This window comes from Prinia subflava, chromosome 3, assembly GCF_021018805.1.
Source record: "Prinia subflava isolate CZ2003 ecotype Zambia chromosome 3, Cam_Psub_1.2, whole genome shotgun sequence".
NCBI classification, from domain to species: Eukaryota; Metazoa; Chordata; class Aves; order Passeriformes; family Cisticolidae; genus Prinia; species Prinia subflava.
The window spans coordinates 18,491,611-18,509,777 of NC_086249.1; the positions used below are offsets into that span (position 1 = coordinate 18,491,611).

At 47.3% G+C, this 18,167-nt stretch overlaps 1 protein-coding gene across 1 annotated transcript in view; it reads right to left on the bottom strand.

Moving 5' to 3' along the window:
* Positions 1–18,167, bottom strand: part of EPHA1 (EPH receptor A1) — a 34,373-nt gene that overhangs the window by 1,100 nt on the left and 15,106 nt on the right. The window contains exons 3-17 of the mRNA XM_063394119.1: positions 17,559–17,834; positions 15,513–15,903; positions 10,798–10,953; positions 9,565–9,897; positions 8,251–8,375; positions 7,989–8,148; positions 5,406–5,502; positions 4,579–4,634; positions 4,179–4,301; positions 3,890–4,075; positions 3,401–3,462; positions 2,814–3,023; positions 2,083–2,232; positions 1,234–1,427; positions 759–914 (exon numbers count right to left, since the gene is read on the bottom strand). Coding sequence (XP_063250189.1) covers positions 759–914; positions 1,234–1,427; positions 2,083–2,232; positions 2,814–3,023; positions 3,401–3,462; positions 3,890–4,075; positions 4,179–4,301; positions 4,579–4,634; positions 5,406–5,502; positions 7,989–8,148; positions 8,251–8,375; positions 9,565–9,897; positions 10,798–10,953; positions 15,513–15,903; positions 17,559–17,834 — 2,675 coding nt within the window. The remainder of the gene's footprint in view (positions 1–758; positions 915–1,233; positions 1,428–2,082; positions 2,233–2,813; positions 3,024–3,400; positions 3,463–3,889; positions 4,076–4,178; positions 4,302–4,578; positions 4,635–5,405; positions 5,503–7,988; positions 8,149–8,250; positions 8,376–9,564; positions 9,898–10,797; positions 10,954–15,512; positions 15,904–17,558; positions 17,835–18,167) is intronic.

The following is an 18,167-nucleotide window of genomic DNA, read 5'->3' on the forward strand; positions in this document are numbered from 1 at the left end:
CCAAGCATTAGTTTAGAAAGCTCCCTTTCCCTCAGTGCCTCCTAATACACCTACCTTTTCTCTAGAGGGAATAAACTTCTAGATATTCCTGCCCTTCCCTGTCTCTCTCTGCCCACCCAGTCAACTGACCTCTTCCACCTCCTGGCTAGGCCTGTAAATCAGGACTTATGATTAAATCAGCCTGTGAGAGGGGCCATGTCTCAGCCCTTCAGCAGAACTGTGCCTGCTCGTTTGTTTCGTGTAACTGCCCTGGTTGGAGCTGGCTGCACACCTCTGACAAAATAACTGAGCTGTGTTCTGTGTCCTTCTGAGGAGTCCAGAAAGATTTGCTCTAAGACACAACAGTGTCCGGCTGATGGAGTGGGGGGGATATTATATGGAGTTTGTGGCAAGGAAATTATCTTATGAAATCCTACAAGGGTGGGGAGACAGTCAGGTTAGAGATCTGTTTGCCATCTATTCTTTCCCCTTGCTGTTTGTGTCTGATGTGAGTTCAGAGCAGCTGGAGACCCCTGAGAAGCCTCAAGCATGGACATGGACAGTTGGGGAATTAGTCTCACAGTTTGGACTGCTCCCAGTTCTGGGCTGATCCCTCCCTTTCAGGCCAAGAAGCCATTCCACTTCCATTTAACTGCACGGAGAAGGATGGAGAGAAGCCTTCCAAGTAAATCTGAGTGGCTGTTCATGCGGCACAGGGATGAGCACAGCTGTTAGCAGCACAGCCTGAGGCGCCCTGTGGGAGGCTGGCCTGCACTTACTCAGCAGTGAGCTCCAGGATGGACTCCATGGTGTCCAGGCCGGCCGTGCGGAAGTTGGAGATGTAGCGCTTCATGCGAATGGATTCCAGCCACTCGGGGATGGAGCGGTAGGGGATCCCATCGGAGCCACTGCAGCTGGGGAGACGGAGTGTTACCCTGGAGACACACAAGCCCTCCGTTAGCCAGGTCAGCACCCGAAATGGACAGCACTAGGAGACAGGAACCAAGGGGGAAGCGTGCACCCTCTGCCAGGGCTGAGCCAACTCATCTGCTCTCTGCACAGCGAGGTCGGGGCAGGCCAATGGCTCTGCCCTCTGGCACCCCTGGAGACAGAGATGATCACTATCTCCTGCACACAGAGCACTCAAGGCACATCCTTCCAGTCTGCATTGCTCGCACTGCCTCTCCTCCTGCTGGGAACAGGGAGGTGAAGTGTCCCAGTTAACCCCTCCTCCTCTGGTGACAGCCTGCTTACCTGGGATCAAAGTCTGCTACGGGCCGGAGGAGCTGGGGACTTGAGATGAAATGTTGCAGCTGTGCCCGGATTTCCTGGAAATGAGGCCGCCTCATCCGATCGTGTGACCAGCAACTCTTCATGAGCTCATAGAGGATAGATGGGCAATCCACAGGCGGGGGGAGCCGGTACCCGTCCTCTAAGCTTTTCATCACCTGCACAGAGGACACAGAGAAATCTGGCCAAGAGCAGAGTGCAGAAGAGGAACCACACACCTCTGGGAGCAGCCATTCACCACTTCACAATGTGCAGCCAGGGAGGGGTTGGTGCAGATCACATGTGTATGACACAGGGTTTGGGCAGCATGGCACAGGCTCAAGACACCTAAGGGATGCCAAAAACTTAAGTGGCATATGCATGTATTTTCAGGCTTTTACTAGTTTAGTTCCCATTTGCCACTCAGGACATGTTCAAGAGAAGTGAGGAAAAGTGAGGACCAAATGGTCCTGCACAGGCACAGTGAAAGAAGGGGAATCAGACTCTGAGGAATAATTTTAACAGCATGTGCTGAGCCTAGAATGAGACCAGACATAATGCACCAGAGCCAGAGGAAGGAGAAAACAAAACCAATAGAAAGTATCTCCTGATCCAAATGCCATGGCTGATTTAAACACTCTTTAATTTGGCTTAGTGCTGGTGACACCTCAATATTTGTTGCCCTTGACTTGGCTGCACTGATTTTCAGCAGGGAGGGAAACAGTAATGTGTTCAAATGGAAGTCAAGACTGCAGGCTGAGGGAGATCTACAAAAGTTTTTCGCACATGCCTCATTTATTTTTTAAATCAGCTCTTGAACTCAGTGTCTGTTACCTCTTGATTGGTCATGTGCCCATATGGCTTGTCACCAAATGATAGCACCTCCCACATGACGATTCCAAAGCTCCAAACATCACTGGCTGAGGTGAAAATACGATGAGCAATGGCCTCTGGGGCTGTCCATCGGATAGGAATCTTACCGCCCTGTAAAAGAGCAGAAACATAGTGTATCCAGCATGTATCATTGAGTTGTATTTCTCCAGTGTTTTCATGCAAGGACCTTACAAAGTGGTTCAGAGATTGAACCCACTTCATTTGAAGTGACATGCAACACCTCAGGGAAATTTCTCAAAAGGAGAGAAATATTCTTGGAAAGTAAACGAGTTTAAGCCCTCTGTTCAGTTGAATGCTACACAAAATCTCTGCTGTGGGAGTAAGAGCCTGACACCAGTCACAGCCCTGCTTTGAAGGACACCACGCATTAGAATTACTGGAACTTCCATTGAAAGAGACATGGAGATGACTCTAGTCCAAAACTCTGATCACACGAAGGCTATCTTCAAAACTAGATTTAATAACTGAGTCCAAGAGATCAGACCTCCCATTTTGCTTCTCATTTTAACACCACAGTCCCTCTGAATTTCTTAGCAAACAAAATCAACGTGGACTCCAGAGACAAAAGTACCACCTTCTGAACCATCCACACCATAACTTGCAATTTTACTACGAGTTTTTCTCAGAGCCTACAGTTCATTTACAAGGCTGAAAGACTGGGTTTGCATTACCTTGGTTTCATAGGTTCCCTCTGCATCATTCTCCAAAATTCGGGAGAGACCAAAGTCGGACACCTTGCATTGGAGACTGCGAGTTACCAGGATGTTGCGAGCAGCCAGATCCCGGTGCACGTAATTGTGTTCTGAAAGGTAGGTCATGCCAGAGGCTATTCCCTGCAGCATGCTCACAAGCTGCACAGGGCTAAATTTTTCCTCATTCTCCTGCATGGAAGAAGAAGTAAGAGAAGTGACATCAATGGTTTCTAGTCACTTGACCTTATGAACATACAAAAGTGGACAGTGGTGAACAAGCAAAAAGGCAATGCTGCAGCCCAAAGGCCCCAACAGGTTCTCACTAAGGGACTGGTGGTGGTCTCCAGTCATCATTTAGCAGTTGCATTTCCATTAGCAAAGACGCCACTCTTGTCACTGAACAAACTGGATGGCATTAAGCTTCTGCTGCTGACACTGGAAATGTCAGTAAGCAGAAAGTAAGTGGATGTCTGGATCTTATTTCTAGTTTTATTTTAGGGCCCTAAATCCAGGTCAAGTGTAAGTTCAGGTAGTACACAAGCCTATTACAGATTGGAGTTTCTCACCCGGAGGAAGGTATCCAGTGCTCCATTTTCCATATACTCAGTGATGATCATCATTGGCCTCCCTTGAGGAAGACAAGAGGATTTCAGCCCTTTTCAAATTCTCCTACTCACGCCTTTCAATGCTCTCCATATTTCCCAACACAAAGAACCATGTCCAACCCCAGCTAACATCCCCACTCCACTGGCACAGCTGGCTGCCCCTTCTCTTCACACATCTCCCCCCTGTATGGCACACATGACCCTGCAGCATCCCTCACACTATCCCGACTTCTCATCTGCTCCCCAGCCGTAGAAGATCTCTCCTGACACTGCCTCAGGACTCTGCTGGAAATCCATACCTCTCCTCCTTTCCTCATTCTCTGACATGACAATGCCTGTCTTCTCCCAGAATAGCTTCTCTGACAGCAAACTCTCTAAGAAAGGCCTGTGAAATGTGCCAGTCTCTGCTCTCATCCCAGAACTCTCTCCCTCTCACACACTCTTACTTACTTTTGGTGACAACTCCCTCCAGACGCACAATGTTTGGGTGATTGAACTGTCCCATAATTGTTGCTTCACGCAGAAAGTTCCACCACTGTGAGTCTGAATAAGTTGGCTTCAGAGTCTTGATGGCGACCACAATACGCTCCTTCCCCGGGAGTCGCAGGGACCCACGATAGACCTCCCCAAACTCCCCTGAAGACAGCCAGAGGCAAAATGTCACAGATGAACTCGAGGATAGGCAGCAAAACAACAGTATGGGGAAACTGAAAGATGGGGACAGCAATAAGTAACCCACCCTCTCCAATCACATTCTCCATAGTGACACAAGAGATGTCCAATTCCTTAGTGAATTCCAGCACCCCTCTGCTGGGGTCATCATACGGTTGCAGGTCTACATAGGGTTTCAACCAGACCTTCTCTGTGGTAAAGGGAGACAAAAGAGCAAATTAACCTGGTGACTCTTTGGACAATCTTTTAAAAGCATAACTACAAAAGCAGAAGTGAAACCACGGGTTTCTGACAATGGCTGTAAAACAATCTACCAAATGTACGCCGAAGAGTAGAACTGTTTTGGGAAGAGACAAATTACACCAGAAAAACCATGCCAGTGTCTGGTTTTCAAAGGAATGTTTCTTTTCATTCCTTCCAACATATTCTAGGCTTGCCCCTGGTTTTATTACCCCTTTGAACCTCACCTCTCTCAAAGCCCGAAGTACTATAATCTGGCCGTGCGTGTCTCCGACGAGCCCTCCTGGAACATCAGAAAGAGCCGTGAAAATAAAGTGGTCAGCAGATAGCAAAGGGAAAAGCAAGTCTTCCAAGGGGTCTGCCCTAGCTGGTTAGGGACAGAGTTCAGGGTAGCACTGAGCAAGGTGGAACCAGACACTGCACCTACTTGGAAAAGTACAGCTGGCAATAAAATATGATGCTTCATTAACATTTAGAAATGGTGCTTTGTTTTCATACGGGGAGTTTTGTGCTGAGGTACAGACGAATTTCTGTTTATTTCATGTGTTCTGTATGCTTTCAGTAGAATATCTGATCTTAAAACCAAGCAATAGCAGCCTTATAGACATGGAGAAGGAAAGCAAAATTCTGTACATGGGTAGAGGACCCCAACAGTAATGGTATATGAAAAGTGGTCTGAAATGACTGGATACATGTATTACTGCCCAACTGGTCAGCAGCTGTAGAAATGATTGTACCATAACAATGTTTTTATTCCTCTGTCATGATAACATTATGATACTGCTGGATTATAATAAAACTGAGAAATCATGACATATTCCTCTGTTCCCAACAGCAAACATTATCTTACAATATCAATCCCTCTGATCCTGCTAATTGAAATTATTTACTGAGACCCTTTCCATCTTGCTGCAGCACGTTGGTGTTTTTCTTCTCTAACTAACCTCTCCATATACAAAATCCTGTGAGAAATCAGGGCCTCCCATTCTCAAGCTCCAATGGCTCAGCTATTCCTACATCTATACCTTTTTCCATACCAAAAATCAATACTTACTTTCGCCGAAACATGAGAAGTCCCACAATTAGCGCAATAAATAAGAGAACTCCGAAGATAATAGCAACTATGACTCCACCAGACAGAGCTCCTGTGTCTGCAGAAACAAAGACAGAGGCCATATCACTTTAAAGACCAATATCTATTTGTCTGGAACATACCAACCAGCTTCTACCAGTTAATGGCATTAGGCAAATTGTCTTGCTGCCTTGTCTTCCAGGCAGCAGAACCACCAGATGGGAGTCCTATCACACGGTTATTCATGTGCATGGAGCACCTTCTGGTGATTATCTGGTTGACTCTTATCTACAGTCTTGGTCTTTCAGCTGAGTAATTTATCCCTATGACTGATTTCCTACTTAAATTCCATAACACTTTAAAAAACAAAGAACAAATGTTCCTTCCCTCACACTCTTCTCCAGCAATCCTTTCAGACCAGGCCCTTCTTCCTGCTCAGTAGCTGATTTAAACTACGGCAAAGCAAAGACGCGATTTCCCCCAACAGTCTAAAGTGACTCTATTCTTGTTTATGAAATTAATTACATGCTTCCCTCTCATCAATATCTGGGGCTAGTCCTTTGCCTAATTACCCTAATAAAAGCCCCTCACTGCTTAGGAATCCTGGAACAAGCACTGACTTACAAACTTGCAGTCTGTCATATTCCCGTTCTCTCAAAACCAAACATCAGGTGGTTTAATTCTGTGATTGGATAGCTTTCAGAGAGTGTTCACTTAACCCAGGCTGTCTCCTTCCATTTAGGTTCTTAAGCTAAAGCTAGGCATTTCCACAAAGTATGTTTGAATTCATCTGAGAAAATGCTATATTACCTCTGCTGGTCTTTTTAAAACTTATTTCCTATATTTAAAAAAAATTAAGAACTTAAAATGCATTAATGGAGAAGCAATGAGAATCTGCATCTTTTTAATATTTTCCCAAAAGAGATTTAGGAAAACATGCAGATGAAAGAAAACCTGCAAATATATATATTTTTTAATAAATGAGCAGATTTTAAAGCAAGGAATGGACAACACACAAAACTGTGCGGGGAAATGTTTCCCAACATCTAGTCCAATGGTCAGCATCCATAAAGCCTAATTAACACTATTTATTCTTCCTCTTACTCATCCCACTAAAATTATTAAAAATCACCAGCTTAGTTAAGCAGAAATCAAGAGACAGAGCTAATGTCCTTGTTTTGTTAAAATCAAAAAGCTAAGATTTGGAAGGTGAAATAATATCTTTATTAATAAAATGGACAAGCTTTTTAGATACATAGGATTTCTGCAGGAAATTAAGGGATCTAAATTATTAAATTCAGATTTAAATAAAAAATTGCCACTCCTTGAAAATCCTGCTATACTAATATTCCTGGAATATAACAGCTAAAAATGCTCCTAGTAGTATCAAACGAGAACTCTCATCAAATGAAACCTTGCTGGTACTTCTTTTTAATCCCTTTCATATTCAAAATACCTTTGTCTTGGCATGATAAGGTTATCAACTTTCATTTGAAATAAAGCATAATGTTGATGAAAGTATTTTCTAACTTATTCTTTCTTAATCAAAACAACTCTGCATGCTAATTTAAATCTTTTTCACGGAGCCTTTGTAGTACATTCTTTAATTGGTTAAACATCTTTTTTGTTATCCTCAGTTGTCACTGTGACTTCATGAAGATTTTACCAAAAGCTGCTGGTGCCAAAAAGAGCCCAGCCTTTATATTCCAGTAATGGCATCCCACCCCTTATCAGCTTTTACACTGTTAATTTAACTATTTAGTTACATTAAGGTATGCCTTAGCTTTCTGCCTCGTGTCTTTATTTCATTACAATAAAATTAGTCTTTCAAAAGCAGCACTTCAATACATGTATTTCTAAAGTTATCCAGAGGGTCAATAGCAATCTGCAGAATGAAGAGAGAGCAAATTCCATTACAGAAAACTAGATTAAGGGGAAGTTTCTGAGTGACCCAGGGAAAGAGGAGGTTGGATGTCAGGCCTATGTAAAATGTTCTTTGACACAGGAGAAAGGTCATCTTGTGGCCCTGACAGCTTGGCCTTCTACACACTGTACTTTGTTGAAGAACTTTTTTCAGTGGCACATACCATCTCTTTGGGCAGAGCTACATTCAGGAGCTGGCCTACATACAGTGGAACTGATAAAGCTGGAAAAAATTGTGCTGAGATCCTTCTCCTTTTTGTGAGTAACTGGCACACAAAAGGAGGCATATGGTAATCATTTGACCAGCATTCAAACTTAGAAACAACAGCCAAAATTAAAATGTCTTTCAAGCACTAAATGAAGGTCTGGTTAAGTATTGTGCCAGTACAACACACTAAACTGAGACTGGTCAGGTCTAAAGGGGAAAGGGAAAGCAAATTTTATAAGACAGCAAGGAAACAAGAAAAATGCCTTTTGTCTTTATAAAGCAACAGGCTTGGCTCTGGTGACAAGAAACTCAGGAGAGTGGTGTCTTGTCTTACAGCCAGCAGAACACAAAAGGAGATCCATGTACCATGAGAATATGGAATCTGATGGGGAAGTGACTTTCTCCCAGATGAGATACCAGTGCTTGTCCCTTACCTGGTGGAAGGGTGCGAAATTCCTGCTCTGGGGAGTAGGGCCCAGGCCCAAGGGGTGTGATGGATCTCACGCGGAGCAGGTAGGCTGTGTCTGGCTGCAGGTCTCTCAGAGTGACATTCGGCTCAAGAAGGTGCTTCACTGTGTAACGTGCCTCCTCTCCCTGCAGAAACCAAACAGGATCAAGTAACAAATGCATGCTGAACAAGAGGACACTTCCACCCCTTTGGGTGAAAGGAGGAAGAGCAAATCAGACAGGCCTTACCTTCTCAAAGAACATGACCTCATACTCCACTGAGGTCCGGCTGCGTTGCCGTGGGGCAAGCCAAGAAACAGAAAGACTACTGTCATCTCTCTGTGTCAGAATAAACTGGGATACTGTCACTGGAGCTGCATGGGAGAGAACAGAGAACATGAGGGAGAAATACAAACAAAATGCAAACTACATCCGCCCTCCCCAAGAGGCTCTGGTCATACCATGCAACTGGAACTGAGTCTCACTGCCACTGTCATTTTTCTCTCGTGTGGTGGAAGGGAAATGAGGTCTCTGGTTGTATTTAATTGCTTTCTGTGAACAGCGTGCTTCTGCCCTAACAGTGGAAGCATAATTTTGTTTGGCCCTCAAAACAAAATCCATGTTCCAAGAAATTACATTCATTCCAGGACTGCTCTGAAAGTATCCAATTTGAAATAAAAAATGTTAGGATTTCATGCTCCTACAGCAGTAGTAGCACAGCTATCCTATGTAATAATTTATGAATGCAGCTGCATTGCATAAGGGTGCAGTGAAATTCAATGCTCAAAATCTCTCAGCTGACTACGAATGCATACTGTTCATGAATAAAGAGCTTCTTCTCAAGAGTCTGCAAGGACTGAGGAATTAAGCCTGGTTCTCTCTTTGTCCTTCATCATCATCAGGAAGTGATGAGGCAAGCCAAAAGCAGCTCTGCTTTTCTAGCTCAGGGTTGTGCTGCCCCCGCATAGCATCAGGAAGAAAGTCATATTTTGTTACTAAATTAGAACCCAGGGAATGCACCAAGGGCTGTTGAGCACTGTGATGTCATTTTTCTATAATCACATTTCATGGTGCTCTGGAAAGTATTTACAGGACAGCCAAACTAGCCAGATTGAAGCTAACCTACAGAAATACGTCAAGATTTAACACCCTCATCCCTCCATGCTTTCAAAATCTTTTTTTTTTCATTACATCAGGGTTTCTGTTGTGTTCAGTGTTTTGAAATATCTGAGTCATGGGAAGTATTTCATGACTCAGTCCTCATTCTTCCTGTCACACAGGTAGCAATACTTAGGCTGTGTGACAGGGAGGGTTTCATCCTCCTCACCTCTGTTAAGTTCTTGGTGGATTCATAGCTCTTGGTGGATAATGATTACTGCCACTTTGATTTGCAAGGAATATGGCTATTGGACTTTACCTGCCAGAGGCAGAGGTACTTTAGAATCCTTATGATACCATACCAACACATGTGTCAGGCAGAAGATGGAGAAAGCTTAAATATTCACAGAGATTCCTCTTCCTTTTTGTGATGAGCAGGAAGAAATTCTCTCTGCTTCTGCTAACCTGCATGTCCAACTGAGACCCAGACAGCTGGAGCAGTTCTCTGTGGAGCAGGTCCCATTCCTGAGACACCATTATGGGCTTCCACAGTGAATGTGTAATTGGTGTAAGCTTCTAGGCCGTCCACGTCCACCGCAGGCTTCGTGAGACCAGAGGCACCGGGGGAGAACACCACGCCAGCCTCACAGGGCTCACAGGACGGGACGTGGCAGCGCTGGCAGAACACTGTGTAAGTCAGGTCCTTCCTCCCGCCGTGGTCACTGGGCGGCTGCCACCACAGACTCAGCTGGGTGCCGATGAGGGAGAAGCTGACATTGCGGGGAGCCGAGGGTGGGCCTGCAGGGAGCACAAAAGGAAGTGTTAGAGCCAGCTGTTAATGCCCAAAATTCAGCCTCCCGTCTGCTGACACATTTCAAATGGAGCCCTCTCTCCACCCTAGCCTCTTCCTCTCTGATGTCTTATCCCCATTTTCAAACCTTTAGTTTCTTCCCCCATATCACTGTTCATGGAATCACAGAATGGTTTGGGTTGGATGAGACCTTAAAGATCTTCTACTTCCAATTCCCTTGCCATGGGCAGGGACATCTTTCACTAGACCAGGTTCCTCCAAACCCCTTCCAACTTGACCTTGAAGAGTGATAGGCCCCCACAACCTGTTCCAGTGTCTCATCACCATCATCACAAAAAACTTCTTCCATATGTCCCGTTTAAATCCACCCTCTTTCAGTTTAAAACCATTGTCCCTTGTGCTGTTACTACAGGCCTTGGTATAAAAACTCTTTCTTCATTATTTGTGCAGGCCCCACTAAGTGTTAAAAGGCCACAAGATGATCTCCCCAAAGCTTTCTCTTCTGAGGCTGAACCCAAACTCTCTCAACCCTTCCTCATAAGGGAGGTGTTCCATCTCTACAATCATTTTTAGGGCCCTCCTCTGGCCCTGATCCAATAGGTCCACATCTCTCTTGTATTGGGGGCCCCAGAGCTGGATGTAGCCCTCAGATGAGGGTTCACAAGAGCAGAGTGGAGGAAGGGAATCCCTCCCCTCGCCCTGCTGGCCACATGCTTTTGATGCAGTCCAGGATACTCTTGGCTTTCTAAGCTGCAAACTCACACTGTGAGCTCACGCCCAATTTTTCACCCACCAGTACCCCCAAGTTCCTCTCTGTGGTGCTGCTCTCAGTAAGTTGATCCCCCAGCCCGTATGGATATTGTCCTTTCTTTCTGTGTGCAACTCACGGGTGCAAGCAATGTTCTGGCCCTCCGAAGGTGCTCGGTAGAAGCCTGCATTGCAGGGACAAGACGTGGCCCCTGACTCGTTGGACAAGCTGTTGGGGGGACACTTCAGGCAGCGTTTAGCATCCAGGGAGTGGCGGTAGAACCCTCGCTGGCAGGCTGGGGAGGGACAAACAAGCCAACATAAGATATTCAATAAACCCAGATTAACAAAAAAACTGCCTGGCAGTTTTGCTCAGCTTCTTGAACGCTCCTTTATCTGCCTCCATTATTTAGTTCACAGAAATATTTCGGTTGCAAGGAATACCTGGACTCCTGGCAGTCACCTAGATCAATCATCTGAGAGCAGAGAGAAGATGCAAACTCAAGGTTAGCATCAGTATTATGACTTGCAGAGTGAAGAAGGGGGATCAAATTCCTCACAGATGCTGTATGAACACAGAATCCAGTCAACCTCAGAAACCTCTTTCACTATAAACCCAGAATGGTCCCCACCTTTTCCTTCAGGCTTTCCACACCATAAATAAGAACCATAAATTGTAGCTACAAATCCTTTCACTCTAGAGTCTTCTGCTAGCTGACTTCATATGGGGTAGCCAATAGGCTTTTTAGCAGAAGCATCTTTGCTGATTTCAAGTGTTGTACCAGAGCATCGCCCAGCAGGGCCCTGGGGAATACCTAGGAAGCAATCAGTTCACCTCACAGCATTGAGTGTAACTGGGTACAGGGCCAACACAGACTGCAAGAGAATAGGTGTCACATGTTTTCTACTTCCAGTCCAGCAAAAATGAGCAGCCACACTCTCTCAGTATAACATCTGACAACCTGGTTTTGCTGTGTTTATATTAGTTCAATCCACAGAAGCATGGGTCAGCTGACCAGTTGTCTCCAAGTCAATGCCTCTATGGTTGTGCAGTACGGAGGAGAAAATCAGTGACGGAGCTTAAGGCAACCTGTGAATTTAATGGTTTGCCAGCCTGATGCTGGCAAATGAAAGTGCTAAATGAATCAAATGTTCTTTAGTTAAAGAAACAACCAACCTATTGCTAATCAGATGGTTGAGAAATCCATACACTAATTTTCTGCCAGAGCTACCACTTTGCATTTAACTTGCACATTGAGGGAATGACCCTTTTTATACTGCACTATAAAAGCAACAATATCCTGTGTAATCCCTCAGGAGATCCCAGTGGAGAAAACCATCTGTTCAGGAGCCTCACACAAATGGCTTACTGTGGTGGAGCACAGTATAGGAAATGATAATTTATCCAGAAGACAAATAAAAACAACCCAGCCATTCCTACTATGTGGCACAGAGGAACACCTGAAGGACCTTGAAAACTTTCCACTAACACAGGCCAAACAAGACTACTCATCATCAGTCTGCAGAAGGGATGTTTAAAGAGCCCAGGAAAGAGAAATAATCACAAGTAGGAGCAACCAGCACCTTCTGATTCTGGGAAATGACAGAACCACTCAGGAAAATCTATCATTCTGAGATACAATCATGCAACTATGTGATTAATGATAACAAAGGCCATTGAAAATTAAAAGGCTCAAGTATTGATTGTCACAGCACAAAGAGATTCCATTTATACTCCAGATCAAATCATCCCTTTGAGAAACAGGCAGTAAAAGTTACTTTGATCTTCAGGCTGCTCACAACTGAGAACACTTCTACATGCTAGACTGAAGATGAAAGTTTTGAGGCCACCTGCCACTTTGCTGCAGCATAAGATTTGAGAGTTCGTGACATTGGATCAGTTTGGGTCAGGAGTGCTTTGACACGAAAAACAAAGGAAGTGCATGGCCACATTCTTGTATAACATAGAGGTTCTGATGTTGCCTGTATAATACTACCTGCCACAGATATGATACAATATACATACACACTTATCAGGCTGAGACCATCTGCAGGTAAAATATAGAAATTTGGGGTTGGGAACCTTTGCAAGAATCACAGAATCAATTAGGCTGGAAATGATCTCTGAGATCGTCAAGTCCAACCTGTGACTGAACACCACCATGTCAACCAGACCATAGCAGTAAGTGCCACATTGAGCCTTTCCTTAAACAGCTCCAGAGATGTGGTGACTCCATCACCTCTATGGGCAGCCCATTCCAATGTCTAATCACCCCTTCTGTGAAGAAATTCTTCCTAACGTCCGACCTAAACCAGATAAAGACTACGTCCTCTTGTCCTGTCACTACCTGCCTGGGAGAAGAGACTGATGTCCACATGGCGACACCCTCCTTTCAGGTGTTTGTAGAGAGTGGCAAGGTCTCCCCTGAGCCTCCGTGCTGAACACCCCCAGCCCCTGCAGCCGCTCCTCACAACACTCGTGTTCCAGAAGAGGCAACTCCGACCCCAGGAGAGCCTCTGTTCCTGCAGGCTGGGCTCCAGCGCCGCTCCAGCCCAGCGCCCACACCTGCTGTGCCACCGGCGGCGCCGAGCCCCTCCAAGCCGGAGATGCCTCGCAGGGAGACAGCAGGCCGGCAGAGAGGCCGCAGTGCCGGAGCTGCACGGGGTCCCAGGGTGGCGGGGACAAACCCGGCCGGCGAGGGCAGCACCGGGGACACCGGGCACACCGGGGACACCGGGCACACCGGGGACGGCGGCGGCCGGCAGGGGGCGGGAGCGGCCCGCGGAGCCCGGCCCGGCCCCGCCCCGGGGCCGGCGGTGAGGACGGGTCTGCCGGGGCTGCCGGCTGCCCCCGCCCGGCCCCGGGGTGCGGCGGTGGAGGGGCGGCTGCCCCCGCCCGGCCCCGGGGTGCGGAGGTGGAGGGGCGGCTGCCCGCAGCCTCGGCCCCCGCCCAGCCCCGCCGGCCCCCGGGTTCCCCGGGCCTTGGGCACCCGCTCCGGGCGGCGCGATGGGAAAACAAGCCTGGGAAAGGACCTGCTCAGGCAGCACCAGAGGGCAGAGAGGATGGCCGGGGCGCTTCCTTCGTCTCCTATTCCTGCGGGTGCCCCTGGTGAGCCTGCCAGCCAGGCAGGAAAGGCGGCAGCACCAGAGAGGGAGCTCGGCTCACCTGCCGCCCTGCAGAGCCCAGCAAGGAGCCAGAGCACAGGCCGGGGCACGGCAAATTGCATACGTGAGGAAGTTAATGACGAGCCCTGGGTTTATGGGCAGCAAAGTCTGAATGCTGTGGGGCAGGCACAGCTTTTCTGGGACTGTGGGGTGGCTGGGGCATTCTGTGCCCAGCAGAGCTTTATACAGCTGGGAATTCACTGAGAGATTGAGGGAACTCTGCCTTTTTGCTGTCTCCCGTCCTGTAACAAAGGTCAGGTTCTTTTCCCGTTTAAAAGGCAAAGGTGCAGCTTTTCCATTTTTTTTGCTCCCTACTCTAGGCAAAACTCAGAATCAGAATGACACTACAGGGATTTCCACCCTGTCACACTTCACATTGCTCCAAGTCTGGTCTTTTCTTTTGAGGGAGCAGAGGCTAAGATACCCTCCTGCATTCACCTTCTCCCCTGATGCTCCAATAAGACACTATTCTGGTCATGAAGTACCTCTCCCTACTCCTCCTAGGTTCTCCCCTCTTCCCTTCCTCTCCTGGGAGACCTCCCTGGTCCCTGCTAATCCTGCAAAACATACTTCTGGCTGCAGCTGTACTTGGGCGGAGTGGGATGAAAGCACAGATGTAGAAGGAACCTGTGCTGCGATAGCAGGCGAGGCTTGTCCAGACATGACAGCTTCCCTGCCCCTTCCCACAGGAGTGCTCTCGGGAGGGCGGGGAGAGCTCCCTAGCACCGAAGTGGAAAAACTGGCTGGGCTGTGCAAGGAGAGGGGATTGCTGGAGGAGGGCAAGGATCTTGTGCTTCAACCTTCTCCAGCTCCCCAAGCAAAACGAGTGGCAAGCAGTAGGGATTCATAGAGACACCAGGTCCCTGTAGCAGAGCAAGGCAGAGACACGGGGCACCTGCTGAATCTGAGAGCACTGCGGGAATCCCTGTGGCCTTAGCCTTGTGCCATACAGCTCTGGCAACAAGAGCAGAGATCTGCTCTTTTACTGCTCTCCCTGCAGTAACACATATCCCTCGAAACACTACACACGTCAAACTGAGTTGCCTTAAGAAGCTGAATCTTGTCCCCTCTGCAGCCAAGGGAAAGCCCTGCACTTCTTACTGCAAGAGCCCTTGCTTGCTGTGACTCCAGCACCCTGGTGACTCTTGCTAATTGCTCTTCAGAAGAGCAGGCACCACGGTATTGTGCAATATGCTTTACATGGTTTCCCGTGACAGAAGAGCCATCCCAGTCCAAGAAGAATGAGGGACAGAGGAGAAACCTGTCCCCTCTGTCTCTCAGCTTTCTGGTCACGGGACAAATACCCTGCTCTGTGTGTCTGACCCGTCTGCCCTGGGAGAACAGGGCTGCTGTTCAAGGGTTGAGAACCAGTTGTCGAGTGAGTCAGTGTCAATCACATAGTTCCAGCTCGCAGAAACTAGCTCCAGAGCTGAAAGCCCTGGATGAAGCCCAAGAGGGAGTGGAGAGGTGTGTGCAGGTCTTACACCTGACACATGAGGAGAAAAATCACAACCTAAAAAGAGAAGCTTAGGAGAAGGTAAAGAGAAGGAAAGATACATGATACAGAGGGTAGACAAGGGAGAGGTAGACCACACTAACTTTCCTGATCCCACTTTCTGCTTACAGATACTCTGATCTCCAGCTCTCTGGAACCTCTCCCATGGCCTACAGCTAGTGTCTGCATACTCACCTACGCAGCTCCCATCGACTTCCTCAAACCCCACAGCACAAAGGCATCGGCCCACTGGTACCAGCCACTCCCCGTCAGTGCTGCAGTGCATCCTGGGGGGAGAGCCCGCTTCTTCAGCCGCGTCCTCCACGCAGACCCCAGGCACTTCTGTCAGCCCCTCTGACCCTGCCAGCGTCTCCGGAAAGCGGGCCAGGCCCCGCACCGCCTCCGGGCAAGTCTTGTAGTACACTCGGACAGACACCATCGCTACACAAGCCCCAGAGTTCTGGAAAGCCAGGTAGAAGCCCCGGCGAGATAGCTTCCCAATGGGGCACACTTCTGTGTTCAGCTGCATGGCCCCCGACTCGATGTCTCTGCTTGTGAAACTTCGATCTGCTGCCACAGTGTTGAGCTACATGAAAAAGAGAAAGACAACAGCTTTACTATCTGGGCAGGCCACAGCAGCTGAGATATCTATGCCTCTCAAGCCTCTTTTACGCTAAGGCCTTTTAGGGGGTGTCTGGTCAACTACTTCAATGCCACTGCACTGCATGCTTTCTTTGCACTTGGAAGAGGTGCTAAAAATGGGGCAGGCATCTTTCCTGCCTCTGTACCTGCCATCCATCATCTCCTTCAACTGCTTTATAGTCATTCATTGGTCTTCTACAGTGTTCCTGTGTTGATTTCAGAGGTCTTCAGGAACTGCCCCTTACAGGAGCAAATCTTTTTTCTGTGATAATTTTCTTTGTTTGCAAATTGCATGCAGTAAATTCCCAACACCACTCAAGAGCTGTGCTTTGAAATCAACCAGGTAATTACAGCCACTTTTTTTTAGGCTGTAGTTGCTGCAGTTCAGATCATCTATTGTAAGGTGCCTTGTGCAGCACTCAACATATTTCAGTACTGTAGGTACTTGGGTGAAAAATGCTCCCATGCTTTTGCATTCCCACTGCCTCTGCAAACAAAGGATAAGAGTGTATGAGTGAGTGAGGATATTTTCTATGCTTGAGCAAATGGGAAAGACTTCTGTGACACCCTGTGACATGAAAGAGCTGGACTGCAGGTGGAGTGGCCTTTCTTCTTGGTGGGAGAGCCTGATAACTCTCCTCCGCAGGCCCCTTCCAGTTGTATGACACCACCCACTCCTTGTAGCTGGATGGGAGATGAAAGGCTCTGTAGAACAGCTGCATTTGGCAGGGATCATAAGGCATGTTTAGGAGTTGTGGAGGTATCGCACAGATTCATGTTGTAGGCTGCAGGGGAGGTGGAGGAGCACTGGGGAGGGAGGGGAATCAGTTACCAGAGTCCTGCTCTAAAGGCCTGTGGTGGCCTACTCTTTGTTTCCATCACGTCCCATTTAAACTGCAAAGGAAAGGGCAGTCAAATAATTTAGGTCTGTGGCTTCTATTAGAACAGAACTGGCTTAAATTATTTCCTCTGAAAAAAGACCCAGAGGTTCTCTGTTCTGTAATTCCAGTATTTCCATGGCAAGATGGCAGAACATTGAGGAAAACAGCAGGTAAAATACAGCAGTGCTAAATACCTTCACACCAGGGAGAATTTCACTGTAGCAAACCATCACCTCCAGGTTTATGAAACAAGACCCTATATCTCATGGCAATCAGAGTAAATAATCGGGACCACTGAGACCTGAACTGGATTCTGTTCTTTGCTTGGTCTAAGCTTGTTTTATTCCCTGAGGCAAGTAAAATTCCTTTGGTCTCTGCTTTAGTCTTTCTAAAAATTGGTGTAACCATCCAGCCCTGTCACAACCCTTTAGAATCCTTACCTACATGGTGTCTGGTTAAATAAGAGGTTACACAGAGCACAGGTCTGATCTTATTTGAAACCTCCTATGCCTCCTGTGGCAAAGACTGCTCTGAGCATCACAGAGGGCACTGAGGGTAAAGTTTACTCTAAGGACAGCACTTAATATCCATGCCCTTCCCCAGATGCTGGTTCTCCTGGCCTGTCTCAGCCAGCAAGACACACCTAGCTTAAGCAGAAAGATATGACAAGTTTAAGCTGAAAGATAATGACTCAGTCTTCACCCTCAGCAATACAGACCTTGGTGAACAGTGGGCGGCGGAACTGGATCCCAACATCTTGTTCAGATTCCATGTAATAGAGGTTGAAGGTCTCTTTGCAGGTCACCACTTCACCTTTGAAGCTCTTGCAGTCCCTCACAGTAAACTTTAGCTCCACATAAACGCGCGAGGCTGCCTCACCCCGATAAATCCAGTTGGTGCGAAGCCAGTGATCGGTGTCACCCTCGGAAAGCACACTGCAGTCCTGGTACATGTAGATCGGGGTGCCATTTATCATCTGCTGCACTTCGCTCCACTGCTCCCAGGAAAAAAGAAAACACATACTGTTAGATGTGAGAAACAAGTTTCACTTCAAATATGACAAAATCTTACCTAAAAATCAATTCTTGCACAGGGTTCAGGGCTCAAAGCTTGGCCAGCTAAAAAGTCTCCTACACTCAACAAAAGCTGCATCTGGTCTAGCGCTCCATAGCTGCCTGAACTCTGTACATAGCAAGCGAAGAGGATCCTGCAATTAGGATCTGACTTACATAGACCTTTGTACATCCCCGTCATCCTACCTTCGTTCCAATTTACTTCTTTCATGCACTACCTTATCCTGGAGACTGAGAAAAAGACACACTGCTGC